General features: G+C 31.8%; 1 protein-coding gene across 1 annotated transcript in view; it reads left to right on the forward strand.

Moving 5' to 3' along the window:
- LOC143052131 (uncharacterized) overlaps positions 1–19,631 on the forward strand; it is a 20,164-nt gene extending 533 nt beyond the window's left edge. The window contains exons 2-11 of the mRNA XM_076225093.1: positions 1,215–1,242; positions 10,446–10,551; positions 11,488–11,573; positions 12,038–12,124; positions 12,606–12,754; positions 13,446–13,539; positions 14,104–14,197; positions 14,878–14,970; positions 16,807–16,885; positions 19,162–19,631. Coding sequence (XP_076081208.1) covers positions 1,215–1,242; positions 10,446–10,551; positions 11,488–11,573; positions 12,038–12,124; positions 12,606–12,754; positions 13,446–13,539; positions 14,104–14,197; positions 14,878–14,970; positions 16,807–16,885; positions 19,162–19,254 — 909 coding nt within the window. The 3' untranslated portion in view covers positions 19,255–19,631. The remainder of the gene's footprint in view (positions 1–1,214; positions 1,243–10,445; positions 10,552–11,487; positions 11,574–12,037; positions 12,125–12,605; positions 12,755–13,445; positions 13,540–14,103; positions 14,198–14,877; positions 14,971–16,806; positions 16,886–19,161) is intronic.
- The last annotated feature ends 2,059 nt before the right edge of the window (positions 19,632–21,690 follow it).

Genomic DNA, 21,690 nt, shown 5'->3' on the forward strand with positions numbered 1-21,690 from the left:
TGTTGGGTAGTATAGAAATAAATAATGTTCCGTAAGTACATATAAATCGTGATTGCCGTATGATTGAGTGAGGGTGACCATCCTTTTAGATTTTAATTTCCCAAATACTTTGTGCAATATAAAATAAGACTTTTTCGACCGTTTGCTCAACATGTGTTGGAAATTTCTATGCATACATTTTTGTCAGGTGGTGATGGAAGTCATATATATGACAGATTCGTCTGAAAACCGTATCCCGGGAACTGGCCTATTCTAGTTTTTTTCTTTTCTAAGCGTTTTCAGCACATTGACAATGTTATTGTGTACATGAGTTCCACAAGTTTTAATACACTAGTTTACTAGTCCAAATAATTATGACGTCTTGTAATAAAGACTATTTTAATATTTGCTTTGACTCTTACCTGCAACGTCATAAAGCCAAACTCTTTTTTTTCATTTGGTCTTTGAACATGTTGAAAGAGATTTATTAATTTTACATGTTTTATTAAACATGTTTAAATGTTTAGATTATTTTTTTCCGCTATTTATAAACAATGATAAAGTGAGAAATGGAATCTAAACAAAATATACCGAAATGCAATGAAATATAACAAAGCGAAGCAGATGGAATAATATATTTGTAGCCCAATAGCATGTTAGAATCAGAAATCATGGTTCGGATTACTTGAAAAAAGTCCACATTTTTGTAATGATAAAAAATAAGAAGGTGTGGTTAGAGTGCCAATGTATTTTAAATTAAAAATTACAGGTCAAACTACTACCTTGAAGTTCGAAAATGTTGAACAAAACACTTATGCTCACATATATATACAATAAACAGAAAGCTATAAAGGTCACCAAAATGACCACTTTTATTGACTGTAAAACAATGTCAACACAAAACCAACTGTCTTATCTACAGTATATACAGAACAAGGAAAGCAAAACACCTATGAACCACACCAACAAAAGACTTAAGTATTATAAAATTTACAGCAGGTTTAATAGGCTCAAGATTAATAACATTACCTTGAATGAATTAGATAGATTTGTGTTGATTTATATTTTACCATGTTTACTGTAACAATTTAAAAAGTAGCTCTCTGGTTTTTCACTGGCATTCACACCAACCATCAAAAGTTGGATATTTAAACAAAATTGAGCACATGACATTTGACCTAAAAACATGATAAAATGATATTTCCTGTTAACCTAATTATTTTTAATCTTTGTAGTATTCCCTGATATTCAAACAGGAACAAGGTGAGTTTAATCATTGTTAATTTCATAATCAGATATAATTTTCTTTCACTAATGAATTTCGTTTCTAGTACAATGTTTCAAAAGACTTCTATAAAATCTGAGTACATATATTTATAAACATGATAAAAGAGCGGCGAAAGATACCAAAGAGACAGTCAAACTCATAAATCAAAAAATAAACAGACAACGCCATGGCTAATAAAGAAAAAAGGCAAACAGATAAGTAGGTAGTACACAAGACACAACATAGAAAACTGAAGATTAAGCAACAGAAATATATAAATCAGAACTAAAAAACAGAAAAAAATAAAAGCCATTGAAAAGTTGGCGGAAAATGATTATCTTGAGTATTATCATTCATTTAACATTAAAACACCTTTTTTCTTTCAAAAAACTGTATGAAAAGAACACAAGGATTTTATAAGATTTCAAACTAAGGGGTCATCCATAATTGTCAACCATTTTCTAAAGTGTACAAAACGTACACTTGGGCATTTGTGGGAAGGGGTTAAAAAATCAACATTTTTACCGTACGCTTTTTATTTTATTTCCAGAATTTATTTCGTTTCCGTAGGGAAGGTCGATGTATAAAATCGAGAATTGGCTTGGGTGTGTTTCTCTTCTTATTTCTTCTTTATTATTTGCACTTGATGATACTTATTTCGATATCATAATTCTCCTCAATCCGGATTGAACGATTAAAAGATCAAACCATAATATGAAAACTAAATCTTTGATGAAATGTAAACTTGTAAAAAATTTTAAACAAAAAGTTTGCAAGCATTTCTCAGTACCCCCTGATTGTCAATTTCACCTGCTTTATTATAAATCGTTATCGTTTCACTCTGTTTGATAAACAAAACTGATGGAAACACTAAATTCTTTGAATGTTTTTATTTTGACAAGACACCATTTTGTGAAAAGATTTTAAACTGGTCCTTCGATTAATTTCCTTGTAATGTACAAGCATTAACCTTTCAAAAAGGGCTAGACGACTCTTAGCTGATGAAAATGGAAAGTGCTCTCGCTTTGTAGATTAATTCATTTACTAGAATAGCCACATGCATCAATCAACAAATTTTACCACACACGTGAGGTCACACGTTATGAAGTAGTCGTTTAACGTTGTTATTTACGAAACTCCAGAAGATTTGACTATTTATAGATAAAAGTTACCTGTGTACCAATATCATGAATATGCATGATTAATGACCAGGCAAAATCTAATTGCTAAAATAGAGAGGACAAATCTGATACTCTACGGGATTGAAGGACATTAACTAGGTTTGGATTGTCCTAACCAATCAATAAACTTTGATTATTCACGTCTCGTTATATCTTCCAATCAGGTAGCAAGAAAAATTCACGCACTGACTTTCCATCGTTCAATTCTTAATATCGACTCCTAGGAGTTGATAATAACCCGAATAATGTCAGTCGTTATATTCCGCTGATCTCCGTCTAATCTCCGATTGTTATTAACCTCGATAGGCTATAGGCCGCTAGAGGGCGCAGAATTATTCGAGTTATGTAATGTATTCCAAAACAGTAAACCAATAAAACGGAAGTACACTTATTTTTCTTAGTATAAGCCTCCTTTAATTAGGAGCACCTCCATATGAAGTTTAACCTTAACCTTAAAAATTATCCAAAATATGTACACGTTACAGTATACATGGTATGTATATACATAAACGATAATAGTGCCATGAATGGCATATTTAAATAGAAATACAGGTGGGAAATTTAAAAACTTAAATGTTTTAAAACATTACACTTTTATTGATTGCTGTCTTGAGCTCTGATTCCATCAACAACTGTCAGTCCATACTTTACCAATGCAATATAACCATGCATTTCCCTTTCTTTGATTCTTAGCATTGTTTATGTGCCCTTTTGTTAATCTTTTTCATGCTCTAGGTGCCCTTTTTAGCTCACCTGGCCCGAAGGGCCAAGTGAGCTTTTCTCATCACTTGGCGTCCGTCGTCCGTCGTCCGTCGTCGTCCGTCGTCCGTCGTCCGTCGTCCGTCGTCGTCCGTCGTCGTTAACTTTTACAAAAATCTTCTCCTCTGAAACTACTGGGCCAAATCAAACCAAACTTGGCCACAATCATCATTGGGGTATCTAGTTTAAAAAATGTGTGGCGTGACCCGGTCAACCAACCAAGATGGCCGCCACGGCTAAAAATAGAACATAGGGGTAAAATGCAGTTTTTGGCTTATAACTCAAAAACCAAAGCATTTAGAGCAAATCTGACATGGGGTAAAAATGTTTATCAGGTCAAGATCTATCTGCCCTGAAATTTTCAGATGAATCGGTCAATCGGTTGTTGGGTTGCTGCCCCTGAATTGGTAATTTTGAGGAAATTTTGCTGTTTTTGGTTATTATCTTGAATATTATTATAGATAGAGATAAACTGTAAACAGCAATAATGTTCAGCAAAGTAAGATCTACAAATAAGTCAACATGACCAAAATGGTCAGTTGACCCGTTTAGGAGTTATTGCCCTTTATAGTCAATTTTTAACCATTTTTCGTTAATTAAAGTAATCTTTACAAAAATCTTCTCCTCTGAAACTACTGGGCCAAATTAATCCAAACTTGGCCACAATCATCTTTGGGGTATCTAGTTTAAAAAATGTGTGGCGTGACCTGGTCAACCAACCAAGATGGCCGCCACGGCTAAAAATAGAACAAAGGGGTAAAATGCAGTTTTTGGCTTATAACTCAAAAACCAAAGCATTTTGAGGAAATCTGACGGGATAAAAATGTTTATCAGGTCAAGATCTATCTGCCCTGAAATTTTCAGATGAATCAGTCAATCGGTTGTTGGGTTGCTGCCCCTGAATTGGTAATTTTGAGGAAATTTTGCTGTTTTTGGTTATTATCTTGAATATTATTATAGATAGAGATAAACTGTAAACAGCAATAATGTTCAGCAAAGTAAGATCTACAAATAAGTCAACATGACCAAAATGGTCAGTTGACCCGTTTAGGAGTTATTGCCCTTTATAGTCAATTTTAACCATTTTTCATAAATTAAATTAATCTTTTACAAAAATCTTCTCCTCTGAAACTACTGGGCCAAATTAATCCAAACTTGGCCACAATCATCTTTGGGGTATCTAGTTTAAAAAATGTGTGGCGTGACCTGGTCAACCAACCAAGATGGCCGCCACCGCTAAAAATAGAACATAGGGGTAAAATGCAGTTTTTGGCTTATAACTCAAAAACCAAAGCATTTTGAGGAAATCTGACAGGGGTAAAAATGTTTATTAGGTCAAGATCTATCTGCCCTGAAATTTTCAGATGAATCGGTCAATCGGTTGTTGGGTTGCTGCCCCTGAATTGGTAATTTTGAGGAAATTTTGCTGTTTTTGGTTATTATCTTGAATATTATTATAGATAGAGATAAATTGTAAACAGCAATAATGTTCAGCAAAGTAAGATCTACAAATAAGTCAACATGACCAAAATGGTCAGTTGACCCCTTTAGGAGTTATTGCCCTTTATAGTCAATCTTTAACCATTTTTCATAAATCTAAGTAATCTTTTACAAAATCTCCACTGAAACTACTAGGCCACAATCATCTTTGGGGTATCTAGTTTGAAAAATGTGTCCGATGACCTGGCCATTCAACCAAGATGGCCGCCACGGCTAAAAATAGAACATAGGGGTAAAATGCAGTTTTTGGCTTATAACTATGAATTCAAAGCATCTAGAGCAAATCTGACAAGAAGTTAAATTGTTAATCAAGTCAATATCTATCTGCCCTGAATTTTTCAGATGAATTGGACAACTGGTTGTTGGGTTGCTGCCCTCCAATTGGTAATTTTTAAAGAAATTTTGCCGTTTTTGGTTATCTTGAATACTATTATAGATAGCGATAAACTGTAAACAGCAATAATGTTCAGCAAAGTAAGATCTACAAATAAGTCAACATGACCTAAATGGTCAATTGACCCCTTAAGGAGTTATTGCCCTTTATAGTCAATTTTTTAACAATTTTCATTAATTTGGTAAATATATGTAAATTTTTACCAAATATAGTTCTCTGTTACTAATGGGCAAAGTTCATTATAGATATAATTGTAAGAAGCAAAATCGTTCAGTAAAGTAAGAACTTCAAACACATCACCATCACCAAAATACAATTTTGTCATGAATCCATTTGTGTCCTTTGTTTAATATGCACATAGACCAAGGTGAGCGACACAGGCTCTTTAGAGCCTCTAGTTCATTGGAGTTCCCACTGTGTGACAGGGGAAACACTAATCTTTGAACTCTTTATTCTAACAAAACACAAGCATCACAGATAGATGTCATCAAGTAAAACAGTCAGATATGTTTTAGTTTTCAATGCAAATTTCTATATTAAACTAAAATATAATAAACAGGATCTTCTTTTTGTTAAGAATGATTGATTCCTCTCTTGAAATCTGAAAATGGTTGATGTACACTTTTTGAGGGAGGGTGGGGGGTCTGAAAAAGTGTACATTTTGTACACTTTGGAAAATGGTTGACAATTATGGATGACCCCTAAGTATATACGTCATGATATATGTAATAAAGTAAAGAAAAGAGAAGTAGAGTTTAGCAGGCAAAGTTTGTAATGGCACAAAACGGATAAAACCAGAGGATTCCAATTATCTGACAAAAGTCATGGTAAAAAAATGGTAATAAATGTTAACAATTGAATTTAAGATGGTGCCTAACTCTACAGGGAGACAACTCAGTAAAAATGAGCTCAACATTGTATTGTTAACCTGGTTAAGGAAATATTAAGCTTCTCAGTGATGAAAAATAGTGTTTGTCAAACTGCTACATAACCAATGATTTTTTCCTGATAAAGTGGTGAGTTCAAATTTTTGAAATATTTAAAAATATATTTTTGTCAAGGGGTCAAAGTTAACATTTTGTCAACATTTTATGAAAATTAAACGAACCAAATTAATAACAGTCAAAAGGTTGGGTACCACCATGACCACCTTTAATGATAATCATGATAATTTTGTTATTTTATAGCACATGAAGACAGTATTTGGAGTTGTGCTTATATTTTTTGTTATTTTATAGCACATGGAGACAGTATTTGGAGTTGTGCTTAATATTTTTTTGTTATTTTATAGCACATGGAGACAGTATTTGGAGTTGTGCTTAATATTTTTTTGTTTTTTTATAGCACATGGAGACAGTATTTGGAGTTGTGCTTAATATTTTTTTGTTATTTTATAGCACATGGAGACAGTATTTGGAGTTGTGCTTAATATTTTTTAGTTATTTTATAGCACATGGAGACAGTATTTGGAGTTGTGCTTAATATTTTTTTGTTATTTTATAGCACATGGAGACAGTATTTGGAGTTGTGCTTAATATTTTTTTGTTATTTTATAGCACATGAAGACAGTATTTAGAGTTGTGCTTAATATTTTTTTGTTATTTTATAGCACATGAAGACAGTATTTAGAGTTGTGCTTAATATTTTTTTGTTATTTTATAGCACATGGAGACAGTATTTAGAGTTGTGCTTAATATTTTTTTGTTATTTTATAGCACATGAAGACAGTTTTTAGAGTTGTGCGTAATATTTTTTTGTTATTTTATAGCACATGAAGACAGTATTTAGAGTTGTGCTTAATATTTTTTTGTTATTTTATAGCACATGAAGACAGTATTTAGAGTTGTGCTTAATATTTTTTTGTTATTTTATAGCACATGAAGACAGTACATGTATTTAGAGTTGTGCTTCATATTTTTAGCTCACCTGGCCCAAAGGGCCAAGTGAGCTTTTCCCATCACTTGGCGTCCGGCGTCGACGTCCGGCGTCCGTCGTCGTCCGTCGTCGTTAGCTTTTACAAAAATCTTCTCCTCTGAAACAACTGGGCCAAATTAAACCAAACTTGGCCACAATCATCATTGGGGTATCTAGTTTAAAAAATGTGTGGCGTGACCCGGTCAACCAACCAAGATGGCCGCCACGGCTAAAAATAGAACATAGGGGTAAAATGCAGTTTTTGGCTTATAACTCAAAAACCAAAGCATTTAGAGCAAATCTGATATTGGGTATAATTGTTTATCAGGTCAAGATCTATCTGCCCTGAAATTTTCAGATGAATCGGACAACCCGTTGTTGGGTTGCTGCCCCTGAATTGGTAATTTTAAGGAAATTTTGCTGTTTTTGGTTATTATTTTGAATATTATTATAGATAGAGATAAACTGTAAACAGCAATAATGTTCAGCAAAGTAAGATTTACAAATAAGTCAACATGACCGAAATGGTCAGTTGACCCCTTTAGGAGTTATTGCCCTTTATAGTCAATTTTTAACAATTTTTCGTAATCTTAGTTATCTTTTACAAAAATCTTCTCCTCTGAAACTACTGGGACAAATTAATCCAAACTTGGCAACAATCATCTTTGGGGTATCTAGTTTTAAAAATGTGTGGCGTGACCCGTTCAACCAACCAAGATGGCCATGGGCTAAAAATAGAACATAGGGGTAAAATGCAGTTTTTGGCTTATAACTCAAAAACCAAAGCATTTAGAGCAAATCTGACATGGGATTAAATTGTTTAGCAGATCAATATCTATCTGCTCTACAATTTTCAGATGAATCTGACAACCCGTTGTTGGGTTGCTGCCCGTGAATAGGTAATTTTGCTGTTTTTATACGACCGCAAATTTTGAAAAAATTTTCGTCGTATATTGCTATCACGTTGGCGTCTGCGTCGTCGTCGTCGTCGTCGTCGTCCGGCGTCCGAATACTTTTAGTTTTCGCACTCTAACTTTAGTAAAAGTGAATGGAAATCTATGAAATTTTAACACAAGGTTTATGACCACAAAAGGAAGGTTGGTATTGATTTTGGGAGTTTTGGTCCCAACATTTTAGGAATTAGGGGCCAAAAAGGGCCCAAATAAGCATTTTCTTGGTTTTCGCACTATAACTTTAGTTTAAGTTAATAGAAATCTATGAAATTTTGACACAAGGTTTATGACCACAAAAGAACGGTTGGGATTGATTTTGGGAGTTTTGGTCTCAACAGTTTAGGAATTAGGGGCCAAAAAAGGGCCCAAATAAGCATTATTCTTGGTTTTCGCACAATAACATTAGTTTAAGTAAATAGAAATCAATGAAATTTAAACACAATGTTAATGACTACAAAAGGAAGGTTGGTATTGATTTTGGGAGTTTAGGTCCCAACAGTTTAGGAATTAGGGGCCAAAAAGGGACCCAAATAAGCATTTTTCTTGGTTTTCGCACCATAACGTTAGTATAAGTAAATAGAAATCTATGAAATTTAAACACAAGGTTTATGACCATAAAAGAAAGGTTGGGTTTGATTTTGGGAGTTTTGGTCCCAACATAATAAGGGGCCCAAAGGGTCCAAAATTAAACTTTTGTTTGATTTCATGAAAATTGAATAATTGGGGTTCTTTGAAAAGCTGAATCTAACTGTCATGACTGTGTATGTAGATTCTTAACTTTTGGTCCCGTTTTCAAATTGGTCTACATTAAGGTCCAAAGGGTCCAAAATTAAACTTAGTTTGATTTTGACAAAAAATGAATCAGTTAGGTTCTTTGATATGCTGAATCTAAAAATGTACTTAGATTCTTGATTATTGGCCCAGTTTTCAAGTTGGTCCAAATCGGGGTCCAAAATTAAACTTTGTTTGATTTCATCAAAAATTGAATAAATGGGGTTCTTTGATATACCAAATCTAACTGTGTATGTAGATTCTTCATTTTTGGTCCTGTTTTCAAATTGGTCTACACTAAAGTCCAAAGGGTCCAAAATTAAACTTAGTCTGATTTTAACAAAAATTGAAATCTTGAAGTTCTTTGATATGCTGAATCCAAAAATGTACTTAGATTTTTTATTATGGGCCCAGTTTTCAAGTTGGTCCAAATCAGGATCTAAAATTATTATATTAAGTATTGTGCAATAGCAAGTCTTTTCAATTGCACAGTATTGCGCAATGGCAAGAAATATCTAATTGCACAATATTGTGAAATATCAAATTTTTTTTTAATTAGAGTTATCTTTCTTAGTCCAGAATAGTAAGCAAGAAATATCTAATTGCAAAATATTGTGCAATAGCAAGATTTTTTTTAATTGGAGTTATCTTTCTTTGTCCAGAATCAACTTAAATCTTTGTTATATACAATATACAATGTATATTCACTTTTTACTACCAACTGATAAATTAAAATAATCTTTACCATTCAGTGATAACAAGCAGTTTTTTTTGTCATCTTAATATTTTATGATGTATTTAAATGAGTAGTTATTGTTGCAAACTCTATTAGAAATTTTAATTGAGATTAGTTTTGGAATAAGGGAAAGGAGGATGTGATTAAAAAAATTGGGTTCAATTTTTCTCATTTGAAATTTCATAAATAAAAAAGAAAATTTCTTCAAACATTTTTTTGAGAGGATTAATATTCAACAGCATAGTGAATTGCTCTAAGAGAAACAAAAATTTTAAGTTCATTAGAACACATTCATTCTGTGTCAGAAACCTATGCTGTGTCAACTATTTAATCACAATCCAAATTTAGAGCTGAATCCAGCTTGAATGTTGTGTCCATACTTGCTCTAACCGTTCAGGGTTCAACCTCTGCGGTCGTATAAAGCTACGCCCTGCGGAGCATCTGGTTGGTTATTATCTTGAATATTATTATAGATAAAGATAAACTGTAAACAGCAATAATGTTCAGCAAAGTAAGATTTACAAATAAGTCAACATGACCGAAATGGTCAATTGACCCCCTAAGGAGTTATTTTCCTTTATAGTCAATTTTTAACAATTTTCATAAAATTTGTAAATTTTTATTAACATTTCCACTGATATTACTGGGTTTATTATAGATAGAGATAATTGTAAGCAGCAAGACTGTTTAGTAAAGTAAGATTTACAAACACATCACCATCATCAAAACACAATTTTGTCATGAATCCATCTGCTTCCTTTGTTTAATATTCACATATACCAAGGTGAGCGACACAGGCTCTTTAGAGCCTCTAGTTTTGTTATTTTATAGCACATGAAGACAGTATTTGGAGTTGTGCTTAATATTTTTTTTGTTATTTTATAGCACATGAAGACAGTATTTGGAGTTGTGCTTAATATTTTTTTGTTATTTTATAGCACATGAAGACAGTATTTGGAGTTGTGCTTAATATTTTTTTGTTATTTTATAGCACATGAAGACAGTATTTGGAGTTGTGCTTGGAAAAAAAATGAAACAGATGGATCTGAGAACATTATAACAGGGGGAATAGATGATCTGGTCAAAATATGGAGATGGTAAAATTATTATTTAAGATTAACTTTATCTGAAATATCATATTTTTATTTACACTTTTATATATATTTTTAATTGTAAAAAAAGTAATACAAGGAATTTGAAATTTATATATTTGAAAATATGTATATTCTAAAATAATATTGAGGAATGTGTCTGCAAGACAACAACCCGACAAAGGAACAAAAAATAGCCTATGGCCAGTAATCTGTCTTCAATACAGTGAGAAAAATCCATACATGGAGGTGGGCTTCAAATGGCCCCTAAACATGCTCAACACAAATTTTCAGTGAAAAGTTCAAGTCACACTAAACTCATAAACATATTAAAGAACTAAAATTAAAGTTGGCTCACTAGGTTATATAAGATTCAGGTTTTGTACAATATGCATTAAAATGGTCAGTGAATTATTTGCAGATGACATACTTCTAGGAAATGTGGCCACTGATATATTGAGTTGCACATGAAATTTCTTAAGGATATTGGCTACTTTGTTTCAAAATAAAAAGTTTGTAATAAATTGAAAGTTTTGAGATAAAGGAACCTAAAAAGCAGGAAAAAATAAAGGGTCAGTGAGGTTGTTTTCTGGCTATAAGCTTTTGAAAATTTGGCGGGAAATAATTCTCTCTAGATTTTTAATACACTTAACATTGGCGCCTTTTTCTTTCAAAAATGATGAAAAAATAGTAAGGATTTTATAAGATTTTCAAAAAAAGACATTTTAAACTATATGTAATCAAATTACAAAAAGAAAAGTAGGGGTTAGTGGGTAAATCATTTTGATAGTACTAAATGGATAAAACCAGAGGGTTCTGTAAATCTGACAACAATTAAAAAACAAGAGAAGCGAACACCCTTAATATATATATGTTACAATTTACATGTATAATTTTTTTTTAACCTTTTGGATGATAATTTCTTTTTCTCTTATTTTACAGGACAGACGGAAGATTAGATCTACGACATGCCTTAGAAGGACATCAGCTTGGTGTTGTTTCTGTAGACATTAACAAAAACGGAACATGTATCCTTTTTAAAAATAAATTAGAAAATAAAAAGGGGTATGAAATAAATTCTGAACCAATCAAAAAGTTAAATGAAATGGCCAACAGCACAACAAATTTAAAATTAAAAAAAAAGGCAAAGAGAGGTGAAATAGACTGAAGGGACATCTGACATAAGTCGAAATTAACTTACAATGCCATGGTTAAAAAGGTAAAGATCAAAAGACAAACAATAGTACACAAAACACAACATAGGAAACTAAAGACTGAGCAACACAAACCCAACCAAAACATGAGGTGATTTAGTACTCCGTAAGGGTAAGTAGATCCTGCTATGTATGAGTTTGACATTCTGAAATGTCAACGAGCAAGTTATTACGATATCATACCATGTTTGGCTGTGTATAATACGCAGTTATGTATAATATGCACCCCTTTTAGTAGTTCAAGTTCAAAAGAAAACTAATCCTTAACCCATTGATAGTGGCTGCTTCCAGTAGTTTAGACAGCCATGTAAGAGTATGGGATATCATCACAGGCAAATGTATTAAAAGTATTGATGCAGGTCCAGGTAAGGTTTTATATGTGTTTTTTTGAGTGACACAAAATCTCTACATGGAGATAAAAAAAAATGAAATGAAAAGAACAATGCCTTTATTACTGTTCTCCAACTATAGATCAGTCACTGTCAGCTTGGAGCATAACTATCACTGCACTTTTAGTTTCAGACGACCTTAGCACCTTTTCTGAAAGATTACTACTGAGAATGTTTTTTGACAGAATCATTTTGTGTACTTTAACTGCATATATGTGTAAAAAATACAAATCTACCAATAAATGAAATTACCTTATAAAATGTCAGAAATATAACCCCTGATCAAATGAAAATGTATCTTTAAAGAAAATAACACTTTAAGTCCAATACAAGGGTAAATGTTTTTAATGCAACCTTTGACCTTCTCTAGCAGTGGATGCCTGAATAACACTTAAAGTCAGATACAAGGGTAAATGTTTTTAATGCAAACTTTTAACCTTTTAACATTTTCTTGCAGTGGATGCCTGGACGCTAGCATTTTCACCAGACTCCAAATTTTTAGCGACTGGTAGTCACAGTGGTAAAATTAACATATTTGGTGTGGACTCAGGAAGGAAAGAAATGACCATGGACACCAGAGGGAAATTTACACTTAGTATTGCTTATGTAGGTTTAGCATTTTTACAAAGGGGAGATGAATATACTCTTTAACATATATATCTTACAAAAGGTCCCATGGATTTTTTATGCTGTAAAAAAATGATAATGTATCATAAATGAATTGAAGTTAGATGAGATGCATGATTTATAACAAATCTTTCTTAAATTATCTGTACACAAATTAGGTAATTATAATGAAATTAAGATTCCAATTCCATCAGGCAAAGTTGATTTGGCAATTTTTAACTGTTTCAGTACTTATACATCCTTGGCTTTCAAATATTCTGCTTTGAGCACTGCTGATGAAGGTGACTCCAGATTAACATGCTTTCATTTTTTACATGTAAAATAACCAAAGGTTGAAAGTGAAATTCAGAGCAATTTTGAATTAAGCATCATATTTTTTTGTGTTTAGCTAGTATTCAAATGTTATGGTCAGTCAAACAATTGAAAAAAAACCTCATCAATGATACCAGGCTTATAATTTTGTATGACATACATACATTTCTCGTACAAAAGATCTATCAGTGATGTCAAATTGAAGGCTAATTCAAGTAGATTCATTGAAAATTAAAGTTATCTTGTAGATAGTCTATATACATGATATATCTAATGCATAACCATGAAAATGAGTCTATATCAAATGCATATCGGTAACCATGACAATGTGTCTATTTTGTAATAACTTGTATTTCAGAGTCCAAATGGCCAGTATATTGCCTGTGGTTCCATAGACGGGATTGTAAATGTCTTTGATGTAAATAAAGGTGTACCTATCAACACATTGGAAGGTAAATTTTCTTGTTTATACCAAATGCAGCATGCTCTTAAGAAAAGGGAACATGTTAAAGTTTATTCAAAATGAAGATCACTTACATGCTCATATAGTAAAAAGTGTTACAAAAAATCTAAAGGTAACCGAAGAATAATGCACAGTTAAAGCTTAATTATGAAGGTAACATTGATATTATTAACACAGGGTTGGTACAACTGATTGTTTTCTGTTCAGAGTATCATCCGTTCAGAAGCTGATGATTTTGTCAAGCCTGATTTTACTGATACATTTTGTTTGAAAATTTTCAGGTTATAGATATGATAAACTGTAATTTTGATAATAAAACTTGGTCTGCAGCCTTTTCAGGCAATGTTTACCTTCAAGTAATTAATCCTTTTGAGTAAGATTGACTTTGAATAACTTTAATTTTGATTGTCAATTACTTCCTAAATTTACAACCTTAAAGATGAAATTAATTCCAAAAATATATAGAGATGTGCACTGAAATTCTGTCATACACATATTTATTATTCTGTTTCGTGTAATTGAAAATATATACATTTAACTTTTTCACTTTCAGGTCATGCTAAACCAATCAGATCTCTATGTTTTTCACCAGACTCACAGCTACTTCTGACGGGTTCAGATGATAATACAATTAAAGTTTATGAAATGTAAGTACCAGGTTTGTTTTTAATTTGATGTTATAATTATTTAAATGTAATTTGATACATCATTTTTCATGTATTTTCTTTAGAAGGTCAAATTTCTTGAGATTCCCCTTTTTTGTCTTCTAAAGTATTGAAATTTATCATTTTGCATTAATTGCAAAAAGATATTTTATTGTTTAAAATGACAACAGGATCAGACACAAGTTTTACAATTTTGAATTGACCATATGCATGTTAGGGGACCATTTGAAAAGTTTCATATGTATTTAAAATTCAAAGAAAACAAATGGAAAGAGTTAGGATAAATGAGATGAACAATATTGTAGGGATATTCAAAAGAATAAGTAGACAAAAATAATGGCAAAAATGAAAAACAACACAAAGACAAACGTATGAAATAAAAATATATAGAAAACTAAAAACTGAGCATGAAAGTAAAATCACAAAAAAATGAACTCTTAGGAAAATTCAAAAGGGAAAGTCCCTAATCAAATGACAAAATTGAAAGCTCAAACACATCAAACCTTCCTGACTTGGTACAGGCATTTTCTCATGAAGAAAATGGTGGATTGAACCTGGTGTTATAGCTAGCTAAACTTCTTACTTGCATCAAATTCCATTATATTGACACATGAATTTAGGTTGTCACAATCAAACTGATTATTGTAAATATTACATTGCAGACAACATGCTATCATGGCTGGTGCATTGTCAGGACATGGTTCATGGGTACTCAGTGTAGACTTCTGTAAAGATGACACACATTTTGTTTCAAGGTAAAGTATTTCTTGTTTGATCTTTTAATCAGAATGTTTACTATTCACTTGAATTTACTGTATAATAAGAAAAAAAAGAAGGGAAATGGAGAATGTGTCAAAGAGACAACAACCAGACCATAGAGCAGACGACAGCCAAAGGCCACCAATTGTGTCCTCAATGCAGCTAGAAACTCCCACACAAGAAGGAGTTCTTCAGCTGGCCCCTAAACAAATATGTATATACTAGTTGAGTGATAATAGACGTCATACTAAACTCGGAATTATACACAAGAAACTAAAATTAATAGTCCCACAAGACTAACAAAGGCCATTATATCAATTTTTAAGGAATTTGTGGTACAGGTGAACAACGAAAATGTAATGTAATGTGAATAACACATTTTCTAAAGGCTTGTATGCAGACTTGGGCATAACCACAAAATCAAATATCCTCTGACATATAAAATTTCCTTATTTCAGGAATATTGGTTACCACAAAAAAAAAAAAATGAATCCACAGTACACACTGAGGAGATATAATTTGTAGAGTTTGTTTTATGTTTTAGTTTCCATCAGATTTGCATTTATAAGTATGTATTCTGATACTAACTGAAAGTTTTCTGTCTCAGTTTCCTCCTGTCTATAATACCATGAATACCAGTGGACACTATTGCAGTATGTTGGAAATACTGGTATAATGTGTGGTAATTCTCTTGTTAAAAAAGAAGGACAAGTAGTAATTTGTTTCTTTGATTGATCAAGATTACTACATAAATTAACTTAAACTCTACTGGAAATCATATTTTCATAAATATAGTCAAACCTGTATACACTTATAGAGCATTGTAAACTTACAGTCACTATCAGACCCAGACAAAATTGATCTAATATGAGAAGTGACATGAGTTGAGATTCAAAATTCATAGATAATTCTACAATTATAACCAGATTAGAGGGTGGCCTGATAAAAGTAGGTTTATGTGTAAAAGAGATGTAGCTTTTTAATCACCTATTACAGGATAGAAAATGTTGGAGTATAGGAAGGGAAGTTTGATTATTGAATGTTGGTCATGGGTCTTTTTTTTACAGTCAAACGTCACAGTACCCAAATTGCACCTATTCAACATAAACAGCTGAGAAATTCTTAAAAGTTTACTTTGATACTAAATAATTTTTATTTTTATTGTACACGTCTTACAGAACATTTGCAGAATAAGTGAATATATTCAAATATACACGAAACGTTCACAGTTTATATCAACAGATGAAGCTTTTACTGGAAAATAAAATTTACGAAAATGACACCATGCGACGTTCACAAAAAGTCATCTTTTAAAAATGAACAAAAAAATTTATTACAAGCATCCATTTTAATAAAAATGAATAGTGAGCATGTACTAAAGTCAAATTGTTCTAAATTTTTTGAAAAAATAAAACAAAACATCTGTTATTTGATTTTTTATGATATGAATTTTACCATGGATAATTGGGTACTCCTCATTACGGCATCATGGAGAGTTTGTAGGTCGATTCAAACCAACTTTTCTCAAATCAATATGGATTAAAAATCAAAATGGGTAACTTATGTAATAAAGAAGGATATGGCTACAAAATGAACACGTAATGGAAATTTTTGTCTTGATCATAAAAACATAGGTGAAAAAACTGTCAAAATAGGTGCAATTTGGGTAAGGTCACGTTACTACCATTATGCAAAATTATCTAGAAAAAATTGTTGTTAGTTGTAGAGATATTTTGAAATGGAATAGCCTTATGTGTACTTTCATATTTATTACATTGAAAGTTAGTTAAAAAAAATTGCATCACAGAATTTTTTTATATGTTTGCTTACAGTTCATCAGATAAAACCGTAAAAATTTGGGATGCTGGATCAAGACAGTGTGTTCATACATTCTATGACCATGCAGATCAGGTAGGTTAATAGTTGATCAGGTTCAACCCACCAATTTTTTCTTAAAATGTTCTGTACCAAGTCAGGAAAATGGCCATTGTTATATTATAGTTCCTTTATTTGTGTGTTACATTTTAATGTTGTGTTTCTGTTGTGTCCTAGTTCTCCTCTAAGACTTATATTTGATGGGTTTCCCTCAGTTTTAGTTTGTAACCTGGATTTGTTTTTTTCTCAATCGATTTATGCATTTCGAACAGCAGTATACTTCGTTCCCTTTATTTATATTATAATATCTGCTGTTATAGGAAACAGATTTTAATCTAACAAAATTAGAATCTTAAGGTAGATGGGGTGTCTAAATCATAATCCATAGATTTTTTAAAGAATTTGCCAAAATGTAGTTTATATCATGCGTTTTTAAAACAAACAATAAAAAGAATGGATCACAGTTTTTATGCCCCACCTACAATTATAGTAGAGGGGCATTATGTTTTCTGACTGTGCGTCCATCTGTCTGGCCGTCCGTTCGTTCGTTCGTCCGTCCGTCTGTCTGTCCCGTTTCAGGTTAAAGTTTTTGGTCGAGGTAGTTTTTAATAAAGCTGTAGTCCAATCAACTTGAAACTTAGTACACATGTTGCTTATGATATGATCTTTCTAATTTTAAAGCCAAATTAGACTTTTGACCCCAATTTCACTGAACATAGAAAATGAAAGTGCAAGTTTCAGGTTAAAGTTTTTGGTCAAGGTAGTTTTTGATGAAGTTGAAGTCCAATCAACTTGCAACTTAGTACACACGTTCCCTATGGTATGATCTTTCTAATTTTAATGACAAATGAGATTTTTTTACCAAATTTCACGGTCAATTGAACATTAAAAATGATAGTGCAAGTGGGGCATCCGTGTACTTTGGACTCATTCTAGTTTTTTTTACGCTACACAGTGTTCAAAATTGACAGATTTTGTATAGATTATGCATGGAAAACCCAATTTTCTGCAATAAAGCGTAAACTACACCATAGAATTTTGAGATAACATATGAGAAGATAGCTTTAATAGTATGCTTTCAGTTAAGAAAAAGAAAAAAAGGGTCACCAGACCTGTTTTCTTGTTACATTATAAAATAGGTAAATTCCTAGCACATTCTATTGTAAAAGTACCTTAATCTGAATTATCTGCCCTTGCATTTAAGTTGCCTCCCCTTATGCGGCAAAGTTGGAAAAAATTTAATCAGACAAAAGTTTTCTGTTTTTTTTTGTAAAATACAACCATAAATATGATAAAACATGTCATTTTGTATATTGAAATTAAAGTTCTTACACATGAATTACCTACTACTTTGAAAAAATTTGCACATTCTTTTAAAGATCTAGACCTTGTTTTCTGGTATTTCCAAATCCAAGGTGGAGGAAGACACCCATCTACCTTAACAAGGGGCTCTCATTGAATTTAAGTTTTGGTTTTTGTTTTGGTCACTGATTAACTGTACATCACAAATACATGCATGCATCATTTACTGGGAAGCCCTGACTTTTGGCAAACATTCATGAAAATCCCTGACTACTGTTAAAAAAAATAAAAACTTTAAAAAAATCAAATTTATGTCAAAACTTGTAGAAGAAAATCACTTCTTAAATTATCAATGCAAATTTTTATTATTAGGAATCTGATACTGTTCATTATTATATATACATATACAAATCACACTTATTTCTTAATTTTGGTATATATCACAGCTTTTAAGTGAAGTTTGTAGTCCTGTTCATTGCATCGATGGCCAATAAAATTTGTTGCATAAGTTTTACAATTTTACTGTTGTGAGTTCAATTTAAATGAAATAATACAAAAAGTATCATATCCACTGAGTTTTGTACAAAGAATGAAGCTACCAGTTGGGGTATATATAGATACTTACATTGATACTTAAAGTCGGAGTCTCTAAAATTTATAATCTAACTATAGAGATTGGATAAATCGAATAATCATTGAGTAACTATGTAAAAATCTTTTTCTCTAATGATAAAAAAACAAATTTTCATGTTTTACAAAAATCCCTTTTGAGTGCCTTCCAAATGCCACAAAGTTTTCAATTTCATTAACATCTTTCAGCATTTTTTGATGCATTACATGTATATGAGCTCATAAAGGTTATGACCCTTAAACTCATCCAATCATCTTCTGAGATCACCATTAACCATCTGTTGATTAAATTTTATACAATGGGTTTGAAATAGGTTATATTTTACTTAGAATTGGACCTCTGTCATTCAATATTTCTAATTTATAAATTGTTTTTACAGGTATGGTCAGCTAAATACAGTGACGATGGATCTAAGATTGTATCAGTGTCAGACGATAAGTCAATACAGGTTTATGAGGGACCACCTGTATAATGTGGACACTTTTATCATGACACATCATATTATGTCTGACAGCTTGCATTCATCACTTAGATTGTTCCGAAAACACTGACAGAAGCTTATGAATTTAAAAAAAAGGGTCACAGTTTCTCTTATTGAATTTTACTCTGATGATTCTTGTAATAAGAACATGTTGATATATTTGAAAAAAATATTTTGAATGGAATTTATGATAATTAATTCTATTTAGATAGACAGAGACTTCTATCTAAGGTACTTGTTCTAACACCTGAAAAACCTGTTAATTTCACTAAGCAGAATTGTTCAAAGTTCAAACAAAATTATGTAAATTGAGAGGAGACAACAGTGCTGTCAAAATCATTGTAAATAAAGATCATATATTAAAAAAAGTGTCTTAAAATTGATTTTTATACACAACTGCAAACAAACTTGGAGGCTATATTGCTGTCACATTCACGTCAGTGACATTTGGTTTCTGGGCAATAACTTTAGTTGAAGTGTATGAATCTCTATGAAATTAAAACGAAAGGTTCAAAACCACAATAGGATTGCTGTTGTGGGTGATGGTCCCAACCATTTAGGAATTAGGGGCTAAAAAGGGGACTCAAACCTGCATTATATAGTTTCAGGACAGTAACTTGTGCATAAGTTTTGTTATTGCTCTTAAATTGTACCTTAAGGTTCAATACCAGAAGAAGAAGGTATTGATTCATTTTAAGGAGGAATTGCCCGAAGGTTCAGGAATAAGGGGCCAAAATAGTGTCTGAATCAAGCATTATTCTTAGTTTTATACAACAACTTGTGTATAAGTTTATTGATGGCTCTTTAATCGGATCACATTTAACAAGAAAATGTCTTCAATGGTATTTTCTTTTTGAAAGAACACGTTGGTTTTTTATTTTGGGGGGAGGGGGGTCAGGAGTGGTAAAGATTTTAGTAAATTATTTGGTTTGAAAAGGGGGAGGCATAAACAAATTGTTTGGGAGGGACATTTTTCCAAAGAAAAATTGGCAGTCACAATGTATTTTGCCATTTTTTTTATATTAAGGGAGATAGCTCTGTAAAATGAGCTAAATGTTTTAATTACGTTGTGTTAAGAGAATATTAAGCTTCTCAATGATCAAAATTAGGGTTTGTTAAACTGCTATATAACCAGTTTATTTTTCTAATAAATTGGTTGGTTCAAATTTTTTCAAATTTTTATATTTTTGTCAAAGGGTCAAAGTAAATACTTTGTAAAAATTTAATGAAAATTAAACTAGCCAAATTAATTTTAGTGAAGGTGTTGGGTACCACCTTAAGTCTAAAATCAGAAAGTATTGCTCAACAGCACAGAAAAAAAAAGTTTCATTTTTCATTAAACTTTGGTTAGTTTTTGTTTGGTCTATTTCTGAGATACAATAAGGTCATTAATGTGATTTCATGGCTCACTGGTCAATGTTAAGTTTTCATGGTTTTGACAGTTGATGATATACTATAGCAACATGTCAATCAAGTGTAGTGATTGTAAGGTGTATATGTATGACTAGCAGGTTTCATCTGCCCTTGCCTCTTGGTTCATTTGACAGTATTTAGTTTTTGTTGTTTCTTCTCTTGTTCAGATACTTTAAACAATAAGACCATCATATTTGGTCTATTGGTTGATCGTAAGGTGTACATGTTGGTCGTTCAGATTTCATACAAACATAAACTTCATCTCATTTTCAAAGTCTATTATTATTCAATGTTCAGTTTTTGAGGTTTTATCAGTTTATTAGATGCTATAATGATTAAGTCAACTATATGATGTATGAAATAATTGTAAGGTTTACATGCCTGTCTGACATAGTTGATCTAACCTTGACCTCATTTTCATGTATTATTGATGGTGTTAGGTGAATGTGATATTGTAGTTAGACAACCAGGGAAGACGTTTCAACCTGTGCACTTCTATATAAAATATCAGACCAATTTCCTTTAGTATTTTTAATATGAAGAAAGTATAAAATTGTTGTTTGTCTCTGTTGTATGATTGCATGCAACGTTTTTAAAGTAATATACACCGTATTATATGTAAATAGCATGTCACCCTGTGAATAATGGCTAATGAGCAAACATCATAAAAAAAATATTTGAGATGGTTGTCTTGTACTACATGACTGCTAAACACACTTTATTATTTTGTCATGCGAATTTGTTACTTTTTATTAGTTGTATGATAACTATGTTGGAATATGGGATTCTTGCAAGGTTTACAATGCCATCAGACAAGTACGCCTGACCTCGATCACATGGACCAATAATTAAGGCTACGTTATGAATGAAGGTATTTCTATTTAACACGTATATCTTCTAAAACGCATCCAAAACGACAAAAACATGGTTTGTTAACCTTCAATGCGTCTTGCATTTTATTGATTCAAATAACAAGAGAAATGTTAATAACTAAATAATTCAGTGTTTTAAGGA

Source organism: Mytilus galloprovincialis, chromosome 11 (assembly GCF_965363235.1).
Source record: "Mytilus galloprovincialis chromosome 11, xbMytGall1.hap1.1, whole genome shotgun sequence".
Taxonomy (NCBI): domain Eukaryota; kingdom Metazoa; phylum Mollusca; class Bivalvia; order Mytilida; family Mytilidae; genus Mytilus; species Mytilus galloprovincialis.